We start from the raw sequence: 17,709 nt of genomic DNA, 5'->3' as shown, positions 1-17,709 counted from the left end.
TTTTTCGATACTGGGGATGCTAGTTTGAAATCCGAATTATTACTGTTCTTAGTTGGCGAATTTGGTTTTGAGATAGGTAGGGGGGGGACTTAGGGTTCTTTTATTTCCGGAATTAGCTTGGTTTAGGGGGTGAATTAGGTCATTTTTGTGCAGAGTGCACCACTCTATCGGGCAAAAAGTAATTTTCGACTCACTATTTAGATGAGTCAATTCCTGGCGTCTGGCTTGGAGAGTGTCCATCTGATGTTTGGTGTACTCATCATCTACTTGTCCGAAGGGTAGAGTTTGCAGCATTTCTACTTTCCGTTCAAGAACTATAATTTCGTTTATAACGTATTGCGTTCACAACGTTATATCTGTTGTCTTTTGGCAGAGAGCTAATTGCTCTCGTGCCGTGCTTAAATTGATTCCTCTATCCTGGGCGTCCATATCGCCCTCTTCGTCATCCCTTTCACTCATTTCTCAAAAAACACAACCGTCAACGACGGATGCTAACATGAGAATTAATCCACCCTCTGCAGCGGCAGGACTGCTTCCTTTTATAGGTCTCAGGAGGCGGGGCTAGAAGCCTCTCAACCAATCAGGAACGTTCGAGGCGTAACTCGGTTCCTACTGGACGGTTCGGGAAAATTCTCGATGTTTCGGGTATAATCTATTTTGGCGGCAAAGTCGCCAAATGGTCTCCAAGCTCCGGGACCTCCTATGGAACCAACTATGTTGGGAAGCAGCATCACAGGTTCGTAACAATATCTTTTATAGAATATTTATCAATATTGCTTGAAGTTTTTTGGATTGTGAAGTATCAACTTTTTTTTTTCAAAATGTAATATGCATTTGGTATGCATTCATTTCTTTTGGGTATGTATGGGAGAAGCATAGAATCATTCGTGAATACAAATAAAGATGAATAAATTTCATTATTTTTAGTTTGAAGCAATTCAAAGGAAATGGAGGGTCTGCTTCTTCTAATTATTCCGAAAATAGTTACATTCCTTTTCAGTAACTTCTATCTATGTGTACATGAAGAAGAGAAGTTGTCACATGTTATATCACTTGAAGTCTTATAGAAATAATGAACACCACTAAGAAATTCATCTTTTTCATGTAGTTTGCATCGTAGCCTTTCAAGGTTTGGTTGGATGCTACACATGTAAATTGTATGTATTGTCAGAATAGATAGTTTCTTTTGAAAGAAAACTGTTCATCAATGGCCATATATGCACGGGGCTTTAAAAATTTAGACAATATATCCCAAACTTTTATTCTTTCTGCAAATTTATTCTTAAGTCTCCTATAAAAATGTGCTTCTCAAACATCAAATCACAAAATTCTTGATACATGAAAATCTTCGCATAAATATACATATATTTCTAGTATATGTTGCAACTCCTAATAAGTTTTATGTTTCCTCTTTATTTTCTAAAAGAGTTTGTGTTGCATCTTATTCCAGCTTGGAATCTGGCAATCTAGTTTACTGATTTAAGTAGAATATGTTGTGTTTGCTTTAAGGAAAATTTTTACGTTACATTATTTTATCTCTTTGATGTATGGATCATTTGATCAATTTCAGTCTACTTCATGTGTAAATACTCTGATCAGTTTCTATAATCATTATGTAAATAGCCTCATAAAACTCTGTCTTGTGTTGTGCAAAAATAAACTGATTGCAAAATGAAAGTAGAGTTCCGAGTCACGAGAATATACATTAATAATAAATATATTTTCAATTTATAAATAAATTTATTTATCATATTACAAATGAGAAAATTGTACTTTTTCTTTTTAAATCCATGCATTTTAACATAAGGGTCTAAAAAGACCTAAACAAAAGGTAGGTAAACTTTTTATTTTTTAAAACAAATAGGCTTATATAGCAATCACAATAAAAGACGAGTATATTTCACAGAATAACAAACTGACCACATTCATGAAGACACAGAATAATATGCATGTTATTTTAAATTTATTTACAAAATTAAGCAGCATATGGGTAGAAATGGACTTGAGCACAACAGAAGGGCTATATGACAAGGTAGTTATCCGAGCCAGGATCCATTCTCCAAACTTTCATGCCACAATAGCAAAACATCTGTGTCCAATGGATTTACATACATCACACCTCTTTTCAGGTAATTCTTTAGAGCAGGATTTCAAACCTGAAACTTTAGGATAAGAAAACTGGGACCTTATCTTAGGTCACCACAGTCCAGTTAAATGAATTGCTTCAAATACTTATGAGAGTGAAACCTCTGTACTCTACATCAGTAAAAAGAATCGCTTGGTACTATATAGATAAATATATTTCTAATATTTTAAAATTTTATTTTCTTAAAAAATATTACAATGAACATTTACATAAAACCAGTAATCAATTGAACTTATAATTGTATATCCCATTTGAAATTTTAAAAAACTTTCTTCAAAATTTTAAAAATTACAATATAAAAAACTATTTAAAAACATCAACATAATTATATAAAAAAAGACAATAATAAAAAAATAATGAAATAGTATTTTAGAATAAAACTCCTACATGTAGAATTATGTTTTATTGAATTAAATTGAATCCAGCTTCATCCATACAATTTTTATTAAAATGCTTAAAGGAAATATTTTATCTGTAATAAGAAGCTGAGCATTTCTTCGCAGAGAAGAATCATGTAGCATAATTTATATTGAAAATCATTCAAAATTCTTTGCGATATAAATAATTAACTCTAGCCATAAAATAAATAATGAATGAGATAGTAAATTACTAAATTGCTGTGAAGGTGAAATTTTATAAATTTCAAGAATTAAAATATATTATTATTTATTGAAATGCATAATTAATATATTTCATTTTTTAAAAACAAAGTACCATAAACACTGCCTTAGACAAGACAAGCCAAAAGATATTTCAAATATAACTTTTAGATATTTATTTTTCTTAATCTGATTTTTATTTTTCACAAAATGAAGGAATTGTTACAATGAAATGGACAGAGAGATGCTTAACACAAACTCCAATGCTGATAGAAATCAGTAATGTTAGTATCATATGTGGTCATGTCTACAAATTAATATTGTTACAACCTACTATCATGAAATTGAAAACATAGTGAAATTCTACTCACTTACGATAATATTTTTTAACCAAATAGTACTTTTAAACTATTATCACACTTTTTAGTAAGATAGAATAAAAAATGAAATGTTAAATATGAGGCAAAATATTTTTGACATTGTAGGAAAAGATAGTCAATCCAAAAACTCAGATCTTTGAACACTTAACAAAAAAATGTAGCTTCAAGTTGTAATGGTGTAGATGACATTTTAATGTTTTGGAAGATGAAAGTATTTTTTCATATGCAATACAAAAATTTGTATAGCATTTTTTGAGAAGGTGATAATCTTATATCGCTGGTTCATCTGAATCAAAGAGATAAACAAACATGTTGGCAAAAAAGCTGTCTGCTGGCACATTTATTGCATGCTCGAGATCAGGAGGTAATTCATATCTTTTCCTTTTTGAACCTGTCACTTTATCAAAATCACCTTTTCGCTTCTTCTTAATTGAATCGCAATACAATTTAAGTTTGTTGCAGAAAATTGGGCACGCGTTTGCTTCTTCCTTCAAGTTATTAGGGCTTCTTTCCCAAAAGTCCATATAAAGTTTGCCATAATCAAAATCCTTCCTGATCATACTGTACGAGTACATAATCTCTAGTAGTGCTTTAAAAAGAGAAGAATCAATAAAATTCCACAATTTTTCTACTATTTCAAGGAAGAAACTTTGCAGTGGCCAATCCAAATAGATACAAAGGAGTTTTGGAGTATCCATTTTCAATATTTGCAATTCTTCTTCTTTAGTTGCTCCATACAGACATAACAGGTAATCATCTGGTGTGGTCTTCATTAAAGAGATAAGAAACTTCACCCTGTCTTTTGGCAGCAAGAAAGGAAAGAAAGCACTGAATCTTGGTGTCGGACTACTCAAAAATTCATCATCAGGAAGGTCAAGGTGTAATTGAACGGCATATATCCACGGAACCCGATATTTATGACGCATCCTTCTAACCCAAAAACGTGAAACAGGATTATAAGCTGTCAAAGATTTGGCTGCCTTACCAGATTTCTTCATTTCTGCCCACAAAGTGTTTATAGTATTGCCCAAGAAATAGGAGCACGCCAAATCAAACCTCTGTTCGATATTTATATCTTCATTCAGAACCAATTGCTGAACTGTCTTAATTCTATCAACTGTTCCATCAGTTTTAAAGAAAAGAAGTTCAGGAAAATCATCTGAAGTATGTAAAAGTGGATGGCTCATACGCCAGTGTGCAACAGCAGAATGCAAGCCCATAATTGTTTCTAATACTTCGAGTCTTAAATGTGAAGGAATGCAAAGTAACTTTTCCTTTGCTTTGTTTACCTTAGGATTTTCAGACCTAGCTTCATTAAACTCTGCAGGACTTGAGTGCTTTATTTCTTCCATGATGACACACCAAGTTGCATTATTAAAGCTTTTGAACAATGGAAAACTTACTTTTACCAATGAGAAGTGCAAAAGTGATGGCACGAAAGGGACTATAATCTTCGAATTATTAACAGGTGCTTCCATTTTTTTTAAAAAGTAAATTCCTAGACAGAATGGAAATTATTTTCAAGCAAGTCCTCCGCAAAATCTTGATAAAATCTGAAAAGAAAAAAAAAAAAAAAAAAAAAAGAAAAAAAAGGATCTTATGGATTTTTTATGCAATACAAAATAATGTTTCATGAAATAATCTTTTTCAATCAATTAAAAAAAATTGACAGTAATCTTAGGTTAAAGCTGTATTATAGTGCATGACAAAAAAGCACATAGTTTAGAAATTTTTCTTCTTTTAAAATGTAGCAATTAATATATGAATCTTGCATGAAAATAATGCTATGTATGCAATAAATTATAGTAACCTCAAAGACCATATTTGATGAAAGAGGGAAAAGTTTCAAAAATATTTTTAAAGTTAAAATATAAAAGCAAATTGCATTCTAAGTAAAGCAAATTATGAATAAATTGTAAACAACACCAGATTTTCTAAAAAGTAATTTCCTTTAAATGTTTTAGTTCAAAATTCATTAATATGTACAATGTGGTTATTAAAAAGATCATTTTTCTAAACTTGCATTCAAAGCTCCTGGGCATTTCTTCATTTGGAAATTAAACTATACTGAATTTGCAAATTTTTTTGTTATTTTATGCCTAATTAACCATAATATAAATATGTCAAAATTTCACTCTATACAGTCAATATCTATTAATATATCTATCTATCAATTAAAATATATTAACAATTTAGCACAGATTTACAATGGAATGTGGGAATATGTTATTTTCGACCTTTTTTTTAAAAAAAATTCCTAATACAATTTTAATTTAAAATTTCATGGAATTTTGACATTTACCACCATAACTTTCCCAAAATATTGAATTAAAAACGACTGTTACGCTATCTTAACATTTCAAAAAGTATATTTTTAATTACATTATAATGTCGTTCAATTTTATACATAATTTTAAAACATTTTTTAATTAAATTTCAAAATAAAGCTTTCATTGCAATAAAACTCAGCAGTTTTCATTGTTAAGAAGAATATTTCATCCAGGATTCTTTCGGTATTGATTATCTAAGTACAAAGATAATAATACTGAAAGGATACCTGTCTAATAGGCATTTTTAATAAATTATCGAAATTTTGATGTACTAACCATTATGATTTAATTTCAAAAGTAAAGGTAGGTTTATACTAAGTCAACTACAAACCATCCAGCAAAAACTATACAGTAACAAGTACTCGTTCAATCAAGACAAATACTTTCTACAGTCCACTCTTTCAGTGTACGCACAATCTTCTTTCTGACTAAACAATGTCAGTTAATTACAAGTTTCTAAAAACAATTGTGCTTTCAAGAAGGGATTGAGCCATCGAATTGTTATCTCACACATCGGAATAGAGTCTCCATTGCAATAATTATCTCTATAAAATGGATGAATCCATCATAAGCTGTACTTTTAACAGGTAGAAACATTTGAGACAGAGGGGCACCCGGTCGACTTTTAATTGCTGAGCAGTACCTCAACACTTCCTCCTGTTCAATTGAATCATTTTCCACTGAGCAGGAGGGAAACATTATCATTGCTTTTGTACGTGAATATGGATACTGTTTCTTTTTGTTAGAAACAGTGTTATATAATGAGTGAAAAAAATTTAAAAATCGATTAACTTTAATTTTAAATTTCTCTCTATTAATGTCTATTTTTAAATCACTTTTTTATGTTTTTGTAAACATCATTATTTTGCAGGCTCTTTTGATGCCTTTCATAAACATCTTATGTAAAATTTTTAGAAATGTATAAATTACATTGTGAATGAAGAAGTAATACGATGTTGATATTTAAATCACAAAATATGTTATATGATAATAAAACAAATCATTATCCATTTCATGCATGTTGATTTTTATTTAGTCGTTCTACTCCATTTGTGCTAAGTAGTTTTAAGTAAGTACATGTTAAAGTCTTGTAAATAGCAAACCTATAATTTTTAAATAATTTATAGTGATAAACTAAAAGAATTCGTATCTGTAATGTGCATAATGAAATAAATTAAATGACTTATTGAATTTAAGTAGAAATTTATGAGTAGAAAATATATAGTCAAACTTAAGGATATAGATTGTCTTTATTTTTAAAAAATGAGAAAACAATATTAACATCAATCTAAAAAAATAATTTTTTTTGATGTGCTTACTGGGGGAAAAAAAATTGAAATCACTAAGTTTATCAACTACTCAGGAAAAGCATTAAGATCATACTTCTTTCTTTATTTTTAAACTTCAATTTAAATCTAACTTAAATGATGCTTACTGATAAAAATGCAAAAGATGTAATAGCATTATATCATAGTAGTCTAATAGATTTGGCATGGGTTGAATAATTTATTCCATAATCATACAGAACCAAACTAATTTTAATTTAATATTTCTTTTTCTTTTTTACTTGAAATTTATTCACAGAAATCTGTGTTGAGTATAATCTATATTTAATATGTTCATTTAAATAATATAATAAATTCTTCTAGATCAACGATATATTTCTGAATGATTATTTATAGATTTAATGCATTATACAATACATGTGTAATATTTGTAAATATTATACAAAAAGTTTGTTCTTGAACGGCGGCAATAAGATATATTAGGACCGCAGACGCTGTGCTTGTATCTTCAACTTGTATATTAATTAATCCTAATTTTAACATTGCATCCTGTTTAATTCTAATTAAAGATGATCATACAACAACAGTTTTAAATTTTGTCCGTTATCCAAATCTGAGAATTAAAGCACCAACAACAGGAATGATTCAAAGAATATTTATTCAATTTTTAACTACGTTGTGATAAAAAATCTTGCTTGATAACTAAAAAAATTAAGTTAAATATAAATTTTATCTCACAAATGTTGATTTTATTGAGTGAAAGAATTTCTATTTTCAGGTTTATGTACACTTATTTTGAGTTTCAGTTACTAAATAGAGTAATACTTATAATTTTGTTTTATGTAAGTGAGGCAACAAATAAGCTTATAATTCTTTTTAAAATTAGTTCAATGCAAACAAAGATATTTACATAAATGCCACTGATAACTCTGTGTATTATTTGAATAAATCTCTCACTCACACATATACACACTATTATAACATATTAGTGTTATATTCTATATATACTAAATCTGTAGAACTTCTGTTTTCAAGAATTGAGAATTTAGCAACAGCTCAATGTTAGTTAATAGATATTTTATTAACTGCAATATCATCAGTATTGTATAAAATTTTAATTGCAATCAACTTATTCAATTTAATTTACAAACAAATCTTAATTTTTCATGGCAATTTTTTTTAGAAATCTAGATAGCAATTCAGTTACACCATTGGCATGGTGTTCCTAATCATTAACAGAAATAGTGCTGCAACCTTCTTAAAACTAAAGCATTTTACAAAAGCATATAATATATTTCATCATTTTACAAACTTCATTTGTGTTGTTTCACTTTAAAGGGGGAAATAAACTTTATACTATGATATTTTAAAAGAACACAATGAAAATAGCCTTTTCCATTTTTTATTATTATTTATGGAAAAATATTTTCCTTTCTATGAAAAAAAAAATTATATTTTTGGTAGTTTTGTATGTATTGCAAGACAAAAACAAAATTTTGAAAAAACGCATAATAAGATTGGAATCAACAATCTAGAAACAAAGTTGTAGCAAGTCTGAAAATGTTAAGAAAATAAAGTAAACAAAAATAATTTGACTAAAACTTGCTTGAAATATTTACATAACAGTTGATATTTCTAAAGTAAATTATATGTTTGTTTTCATTACAGTTATCAATCGTTAAGAAAACCAAGATACTGTTCACTCTGATTTGAAAACTCTACGTGCTATTGCATATGCTTCTGATTCATGTATTAAGTGAAGATGGGGGTGAGAGGAAAGACAAATGGCGGAGATGTTTATATTTAGCAATATGGTGAATTTGGATTATGCATGAACTTGGGAGGCATAAAAACTGCGAATTATTCCTATTATTGTCAGGAAAAGATTGCAATTCACAATAAAATACTTTAAAATATTTTTTTTTTCACTATAAGAGGTCTATACATTAAATTATGATGGACAAATGGAAGATTTACATTTTTACAAAATAATTTTTTTTAATGTTAAAACTTTTTTTGTTATTGAATTTTGCAATAACATTGTGAAATTGACAGTGGTAGATAATTTCGGTTACATTTAATGATACTGTATAAAATATTTTTCATGCCACTCCAGGAACTTTATTTATTTTGCCACTTGAATTAGCCATAATAAAATAGCATGGTAGTAATGACACAATACTCACATACAAGTGGTGGTTTGGGGAATTGAATAAAAAAAGTATCAAATAGAGCAGAAATCAACATTAAAGAATAATCAATTCCCAAAATATGATCATCCTTTCGATTATCATCCCTTAATTAGATAGAATCATTGAAAAGTGGTAATTTCAGGATACTGATATGAACAATATGAATGGCTGCTGAATATAGGACTCAATATAGTCTCAATTAACATGGAAACCAATGTACATATTCATTTATGGGGTATAGGATAAATATTTATTAAAATAAAATACAAGGATATTACTTAAAGTAACACCCAAACGCTAACAATAGCATCCTAACCTGATGCATCGAATAAACATATTTAAAATTGGAATCTATATGAATTCACTTAACTGAAAGCCTACTGGACATTTCTTTGATAAGCAATTAGCAATAAAAAAAAAGAGTATTGTAATGACTAGCGCCCTCTATGAACGGTGTGTGTGATGTGTTTAAAGGAATATAGCCTCCTGATAACAAATTTAAATGCTGAAACCACTTTATATATGTGTATGTGATGTGTGCAAGTAATTACCTATTAAAAAAAATATTGCACTAAAAGATTGTTGACCATTATTGCTCTTAAGAAACGTCACAGTATTAACTATAGTTTGCTATTTACTGTATTAAATATGCAACTGTCTCACAATTTATAATGAAAACATATATGTAGTAATATTTGATTGAGTCGGTTTAACAAAGATTGTCTTTGTATAATATGTGGAATTAAAATATACATAATAACAAGTATTTTCATTACACACATTGGAAGTAGAATACTTTCTATATAACTTTAAAAAATCATACAATAAAAAAGAAATTGTTCTATATGTAACTGAAATAAGATACCAATACTGAAAGTTTTTGTTTACTGGGTTGGAATATTTTACTATAATTTACAGCATAAAATTTAAATTAACATTATCAAGTGGATTTTGCAGTAAATAAAGACACACATTTAATGTGCAAGTTACATTTAAAAAAATGATAAGCAAGATTTGGATATTTTCTAAAGAATAAAAAAATAATAATATAAAAAAATAACATCATTTATAAATATGGCAAACATAATTAAAATTTGATAATAATATAAAAATAAAACAAAAGTAGCTACAAGAAGTATTTATTTACCTAAATAGCTTGAACATTATATTTTCATAAATACTACAGTATGTTCCTTTTTATAATTAAAAAAAATGATAAAGATTCAAATTCCAACTGCTTTTGAACAGTTGGTTTATTCTACAATATCCCCTAAGAAATTATGGTACTTTTCCGTTAATCGGGCGCAAATGTTGCCAATTGTGAACCAAACGCGAATTTGCAGCAAGAAATTTGGCGGAATTCTACAATATTTGGCGATTTTTTCTCTTACGCCCGGCTAACAGTTTGTGAACCAAAAGCGAATGTTGCGGCATTCTACATTATTTGGCGATTTTTCTCTTGCGCCCGGCTAATGGAAAAGTACCGAAACTATGCATGCATTATTACAATATTTTACATAGATTTTTCTTCTTTTTACAAAATAGTTCCAATTGCATGAACATTTTTAGAATTATGTAGCTGCAATTGTCTAAAAGAAAATTAATGCAAAACATATAAATTTCCTGGCAATATCTTAAATATGTGTGCTTTTATGATATGAAAACATGATATGGTTTTTGCAAATGGGATATTAATGTCGGACAAAATTGCCTAGATATAAGTATTTTTAAATTGGGATTGCAGAAAATGCAAATTATCAGAAAACATTATACAAATACAAAATATAGTTTTAATTCTGAATCAATAACATCTACTTTTTACTTTAATCATGTTACTGAAAATACTTCTACAGAATGATTATAGTAGAAAAATCGGCCTAAGTGAAGGTTAGTGTGCACCAGCCGATTGTCGCCAATATTGCAACCCATCGAATCCCTCTTATAGCAACCGTACTGCTGTTTTGTTTACTACTTTTTGCAATGGTTGAGTTGTACTTAAACTACAATTAAATTATGAAAAATGTTAAATTAAAAATATTAAAAAAATGTCGATTAAAGATTTTACTTTTGTTCTTTACTATAATTAAAATTTATTAAATAAAGAAATTTAAGCTTATAATTAAAAGTTATTTTCTTTCTTTTTTTAATGTGAATACGAACAGAAAATATTTATTCTTTTTCAACTTTTAATTGTCAGTATTCGCTTTAAAAAAATCGTCTGCATTCTCACTTTCAAAGACAGCTGCAAATGGAATTCTTCGCAGTTCTCGTAATTCTTTTGGTGTTATAACGGTTGGTTCCCTTCATAATTTGTTATGTCGGGATTATTTCGAACCTGTAGAATGGATGAAGAGCGAGTTAAATATGCATACGTATATATTTTACGAGTTAATAAAATTAGGAAAGGATGCTTGTTTGAAATTTTGTATTGAGAATGCTTTGATATCGAACTGGCAGAATGGATGGAGGGTGAGTGGAATATATTTTTTTACAAGTTGATGAAGGTGGGGAAAGTATGTCTGTTTGAAATTTTGTATGGGGAATGTTCCGATTGCTTATTTCTCCGTTTTTTCTTTTCTCTTGGTTATGTACTGTTTCTGTTTTCCACAGTCTTTATTTTCAATGTGCTAGCGAAGCTACTAGGTTCCCGCTCCCGCTGCTAGCGAAGCCGTAGGATGTTTTTTTAAGTTAAAAAATCCTGCCCGGTGCCTTCTACAGATGCCGAAGGCATCTGTAGAAGGCACCGGGCAGTATGAAAAAAAAAAAAAAATGCTTATCAGTAAAAAGTTCTAATTAGATGGCGGGAAATAGTAACCGTAACTGTTCCGCGGAAGTATTTGTTTATTTTGTCCGCCATCTTTATTGGCGACTTGGCATTGTTGGCGCAGCTGGGTGCACACTAAAATTCACTTTTACCGAAAAATCATTCTTTATATATAATATATTGGATGCATCATACATTTTGTATGACAAATGGTTTAAAATTCAATCTTTCAATAATCAAAATTTATATTACAGAATTAAAATGTTCTTGCACCATAACTTAAAATCAAGAATATCACAATACTTTATTTATTTTGTTTTTATCAGTTAATGGTCACATACTAAGACAAATTAAAATAAATAGAAATGTTTGAAATTATAAAAATTTTCCGAGTGTGTGAAGGCAAATATAATCATTAGATTTATAATTTCTTTCTCTGTATCATAAAGATGCAAAGATAAAAATTCATACAACGATATAAACATGTTTCAAGAGGAACATCTCTTCTTTCTGCAATAACAATGGCCATTAAATGTTAATGAAAAATATGTTTTCATATTATTCATTTTTTTTTTTTTTTTTGTACAGGTATATAAGTTAAGACATTACTAGAAAATTTTTTGCCTACAGAAATTAGTATATCACTAGTTTTGATTCACTAGTCGTCATGCCATAAATTACTCTTAAATGTAGTTCAAGATTCCTTAATATCAGAACCCTGTAAAAACAGCATTAGAAGTAGATATAAAACAAATTATTACCAAAGATGTCCTCGCTTTATATCCTGGGTCTCCCGTTTAAAAACGACATCGCATAGAATTGGCGATTGGGTCGGGCCAGTAGTGAAATAATTGAGCTAATTTATGGCCACACCATTTCGATAAAAACAATTTTTCACACCTAACAGATTAAGCGTTATGATACAACACTACGTGTAAATGGCACTTATCTTTAAAGCTCCTCTCCTCACCCTCAAACCACCGAAATGTATGGTTTGCGATGGATTTGCGCATCTCCTGCTGTGGTCACGTGATCTGCTTGAGGTAAGCTTGGTCTTCCATTGTGCGCCGTGGTTGTCAATGCTTCCTTACGCGTAGCGTCTGTTGTGCATAGGCTTTGTCAAATAGTTCTTAATTTTTTTCGCTTAATTTGCGGTTTTGTGCTTCCGCTTTAGTATAAAATTTCATTTAGTAATGATATCGTTGAAAAAGAATATTAAAGAAGTAGAATAATTCAAGCTAAATAATATGCATAGCTTAAAATAAAAAAAATATATATATCGTTTACTTTTTAACTTTCTTGTGCTTTGGAGCTCCAAGTAATTAGTAAATTAATTGCATATATAATTTTTAAAAATTATAAGTTATAATAATTACTTAATTGAAATACACTTTATTACTAGTTACATTTCGCTACGCGTTGCTATGACATAATCCAATTAAATGGAAAAGGAAGGAAAAAGAAAACTCGTTTTTCTAACATGTTTAAATTCACAATGCTTGCGAGTATGCAATATATTTTTTTTCATTGTCTAGATATAGAAACTACCAGACTCTAGAACATAGGTTCCCAAAGTGGTCCAGGTGGACCCCCAGGGGTCCATAGGAGACCATACGGGGGTCCACGTAGATGTGAAAAGAAAACAGGGGTTCCCAAGTTGTAAGTGGGGGTCCACGAAAAATTTTCTGGTTTTCATAATAAATAAAAATTTTGGCTTGGATTTACCTATCAACGTAGGCAGGTAGCATCGGTAGGTACTCAAAAATATTCGAGACTCAGTTCAAACACAGAATTGAATAGAACAATAGATAATAGTACAAGTGTACACCACATCTCGAGACTTGCAAAGTGCCGCCCGCTCGTCCGGGATGCTTGTTTAGACCTGCAAAGGGATGAAATGCGACTTGCGCTGTGCTTGTAATCTACATTAGTATAAATACGAATGCCAAGAACAAAACGTTACTCATTTGTTTCCTGATATATTTAATGTCCTGAGTGATTATTTTTACAGAAAAATTTATTCCATTTACAAACATTATTTCGGTGGCAGCAGATGGAGCTCCTGCCATGTTCGGGCGATATCGTGGGTTTATAAGCCATTTTAAAAGAATAATACCAGGACTAATTGTAATTCACTGTGCCATCCCCCCACAAAATCTTGTAGCGAAAAATTTGAATGATAGATTGCACCAATCGCTTCAATTTATGATTAACGTAGTTAATAAAATAAGAAGCAATGCTTTGAATACCCGTTTATTTGCACTATTGTGCGATGAAAATGATGAAGATTTCCAACGATTGCTCTTACATACTGAAGTACGCTGGTTGTCGAAAGGTGCAAGCTTATCGAGATTTTACTCACTTTTCGGATCAGTGATAGAGTGTCTGGAAACTAAAGCACCAGATTTAAAAGAAAATCTGATCAAATATAAAGCGGACATTGCGTACTTAACAGATTTGTTCATAAAATTCAATGACGTTAACTTGCAGTTACAAGGGGACAGCTTTAATTTAATAAAAACAAAGGGTATAATTTCGGCTTTTTTTGGTAAATTGAAATTAATGAAGCGAAATATTAGTAGGCGCGAATTCTCTCAGTTTCCGCACTTGTCACAGATAGAATGTCTTGATGAGGATATTCAGACATACGCTCAACATTTAAATACCCTGCATGATGACTTCAAAAATAGATTTGAATATATTCTGACGATGGAAATACCACCATGGATCATAACCCCATTTGATGAAACGGAAGAGGCGAATGTGTATTACAAGAGGATCTACTTGAGATCAGCACCAACAAGGAACTGAAGGTGAAATTTAAAAAAGGCTATCAAACATTTTGGCTGCAAGCAGAAATCCCCGAAAAATATGCTGGGCTGTGGGAAATTGTGAGGAAATTTTGGATAGCGTTTCCCTCGTCATATCTTGTCGAAAGAAATTTTAGTGCCGTTACCAACCTGTTGACAAAAAAAAAAAAAAAAAAAAAAAAAACAGATTGAACATCACAGAACGGGGAGATTTGAGATTACTTTTTACAAAACTGAAGCCAAATATTGATAATTTGCTGTCAATTGATCAAGTACATCCGTCTCATTAAAAGTATGACTATTTTTTATTGTTGATTTCCATTTCAGAGTTCATTGTTGATTTTTTGTCAATTGTTGATTGTTTGTAATAATAAATGTTTATAATTTTGTATAACCACAAGTATCATTTTTATAAATAGGACACAAGAAAATGTGCTACTTTTTTTTTCTTCTTAACAACCCCAATTTAGGGTGATATTTTTTAGGAGTTTTGGGAATACAGTAGAAATGTAGCAGCAGGGGGTCTACCCAAAATAGTAAAACTTTGAAAGTGGTCCACGAGAAAAAAAAGTTTGGGAACCTCTGCTCTAGAATATGCAACATTGTTTATGTGAGAAGTAAGCTATGCCTAGATCTGAATCACACAATTCTAAGGATTGGTCCTGGGCTTTGTTGCTAGTGAACAATTAGTGAACACCAGTTGTTGTTGTTATTTCTTATGGCACTTGTCATAGATAAGCCCGCTGATGAAGTCAACGATTTTAAGCCAAGAGAGCGTCTTTGGTTTAGAGTCTTAGTTATTCATGCGTCACATTCTCTTGCACAACCCCTTTTTACAGGGCGGCACATTCACTCACCTCACAGATAGAACGCAGATGAAGAACAACCATGCCCGAACCGGGACGGCATGAATATGACGGATCAGTTACACACTTACCCTCTCTTTTGAATGTACAAAAAAAATCAATAAAGTAGGTAGAACACAAATGATTTAAATCTCCATTTTTTTAAAAAATACAAAATAATTATAATATCAAGTTAGGAGATAAATATATTTTCAGCAATGTAAAAAAAAAAAATATTTATGTTCAAAAACTTTATATTTTAGATGAAGCAACACATAAAGACAGAAATTAAATTCAAATTATTTCAATTGTTAATTTTAACTGCAAGTATATATACACATTTAATAAAAGAAAAGCAGATATTGCTATTAAATTTGCGTAAGTACTGAAAAAGAATTAGATTTAAGAATTCTTAACCATAAAAATAACATTCTGAGAATCAGAAATAAAATTGCACATTTTATACGATTTAAAGATGGTATAAGCTGAATTGTTACTCTGAAAAAAAAAAAATAATAAATCTATCAGAACAGTTTATCATAATACCAAAATACCATACAACTGAAAAAAAAAGAAAACATATTCAATACTTGTTTAGATTAATCATTTTGAGAGCGACTGAGCTTATGAATACTTAATGAGACTTGGCGCGTCACTCAAGGGCACATAAAATGGTATCATAAAACTAGAACAGACAGTTTTGGTTTCGGTTCGCAAACTTACGAACCAAGAATGTATCAAGTACGATAAATTACTTCGTGCTTAATTAAAATACAGAAATACAACAACAAGTTGAAATTCACTATATAGAATATCTTAATATTTAAAAGATATATTATTACGCACTTTCAATGATTGAGATCAAATAACAAAACAATACAGATATTTCAATATGTAAACTAGCAACAATGAATAGGCTATAAAAACAGAAGTAACTTAGAAATTATTAAATATTAAATAGTATGAAAACATTTCACAGAAGACGAAACATTTTGGTGTCAAACATGAAAGAATGTTGCTAGAATGTATTTCAACGAAACAAATGCTGGATGCTATTGAAGTTAAACAACAACAACAAAAAAAAATGCACAAGTGTTATAAAATTTGTCTGAGAACAGGTACGGACAGGAACCACCAAAACAAAAGTGATGAATTTTTCCGTGCTGTAAATTTGAAAAACAAAAACACACTTTCTTCACTGGATTTAAATGCAGATTTTTGCTGGAGATGCGCAAATAATAAATTATACTCGGTACAGGGGCCGACGTCCCGTACTAGTTGGGATTTAAAACTGAATTCTGGAATACTCCTTAGGACATCAAGGAAGCGAAGATGGCTGACGCTGATTCATTTTTGAGGACTGATGTCTGGAACACAATGATGGACAGTTCTCGGGATGAGAAAAATGACATGTGTCAGGACGACACGTTCTCGGGATGAGAAAAATGACATGTGTCAGGACGACACGTTCTCGGGATGAGAAAACTGATGACATGTGTCAGGATGACACGTTTCATAATTTGCTGCGGGCGGGAAAATTTTCTTGCGATTTCACTTTCGTTTCATCATTTCACTGGAACACAATGATGAACCATTCCCGTGATGGGAAAAATTATTTTGTGTCAGGACGACACGTTTCACCATTTGCATCATGGAGCGGGAAAATTTTCTTGTGATCGTCGGGACGACTTCACTTCCGTTTCATCAGAAATTCTTTTTCGTCGGGCCCCAATGTGGTGGTATGTAGATTATTATGATCCCGTGCAGGAAGCAACAGGACGAATGTTTTTAGGAACATTTCTTTTAATAATCACATTCACACACTGAACAAACACAAAGACAAGCCATTCACGCGCACGGTTTCACAGTTCAGCATCACATCGCATTCTAATTACAATCGCAATGCACGATGGGATGGCCTAATCAGGCATCGCCATCTAGTATCCAAAAGAGAAGAGAAGAGTAATGCAACTGCTACACTTAATAAATATATCATTTTTTTCTTGAATTTAATTTTTTTTTTAAAAAAGAAGCTTATCCAATTTAACTAATAGGAATGGTCTTTCCGCAACTTTCCAGTATGCTCACTAATATAGATATCATCCCCTCCCACATAAAAATAGTGGATAATGGGCAATACTTTCAATGCTACAAGTAGTCAGATTTTATTTCCAGACACCCGCATACGAGTTTTGTGCTTCATAGTACGGTGAAGAAAACCCTATATGTACTGTGAAAGCTTTTTTTCCAACCGAAATCAGTTTTAATATCACGATTACATATCAAATTTCATTGATCTGTAACGGATTGAGATGGGCGAGGATAGAACCTGGGACCTTGTGGTTCTCAGTCCAGTA

General features: G+C 30.6%; 1 protein-coding gene across 2 annotated transcripts; it reads right to left on the bottom strand.

The window, feature by feature from the left end:
- Positions 1-1,778: 1,778 nt before the first annotated feature.
- LOC129961085 (uncharacterized) lies at positions 1,779-12,670 on the bottom strand. Of its 2 annotated transcripts, none has more exons than XM_056074906.1 (2): positions 12,459-12,670; positions 1,779-4,678 (listed from the first exon to the last, which is right to left on the bottom strand). In XM_056074906.1, exon 2 carries the CDS (start codon positions 4,601-4,603, stop codon positions 3,395-3,397), a length of 1,209 nt encoding a protein of 402 aa, XP_055930881.1. In that variant the 5' UTR covers positions 4,604-4,678; positions 12,459-12,670; the 3' UTR covers positions 1,779-3,394. The 2 variants fall into 2 exon arrangements, with proteins under 2 accessions (XP_055930881.1, XP_055930882.1); XM_056074907.1 differs by lacking the exon at positions 12,459-12,670 and adding an exon at positions 10,081-10,248.
- Positions 12,671-17,709: the final 5,039 nt, after the last annotated feature.

This window comes from Argiope bruennichi, chromosome X2, assembly GCF_947563725.1.
Source record: "Argiope bruennichi chromosome X2, qqArgBrue1.1, whole genome shotgun sequence".
In the NCBI taxonomy this organism is placed as follows: Eukaryota; Metazoa; Arthropoda; class Arachnida; order Araneae; family Araneidae; genus Argiope; species Argiope bruennichi.
Note: the sequence above shows the minus strand (reverse complement) of the source record. Positions and strands in the feature narration are given on the sequence as shown.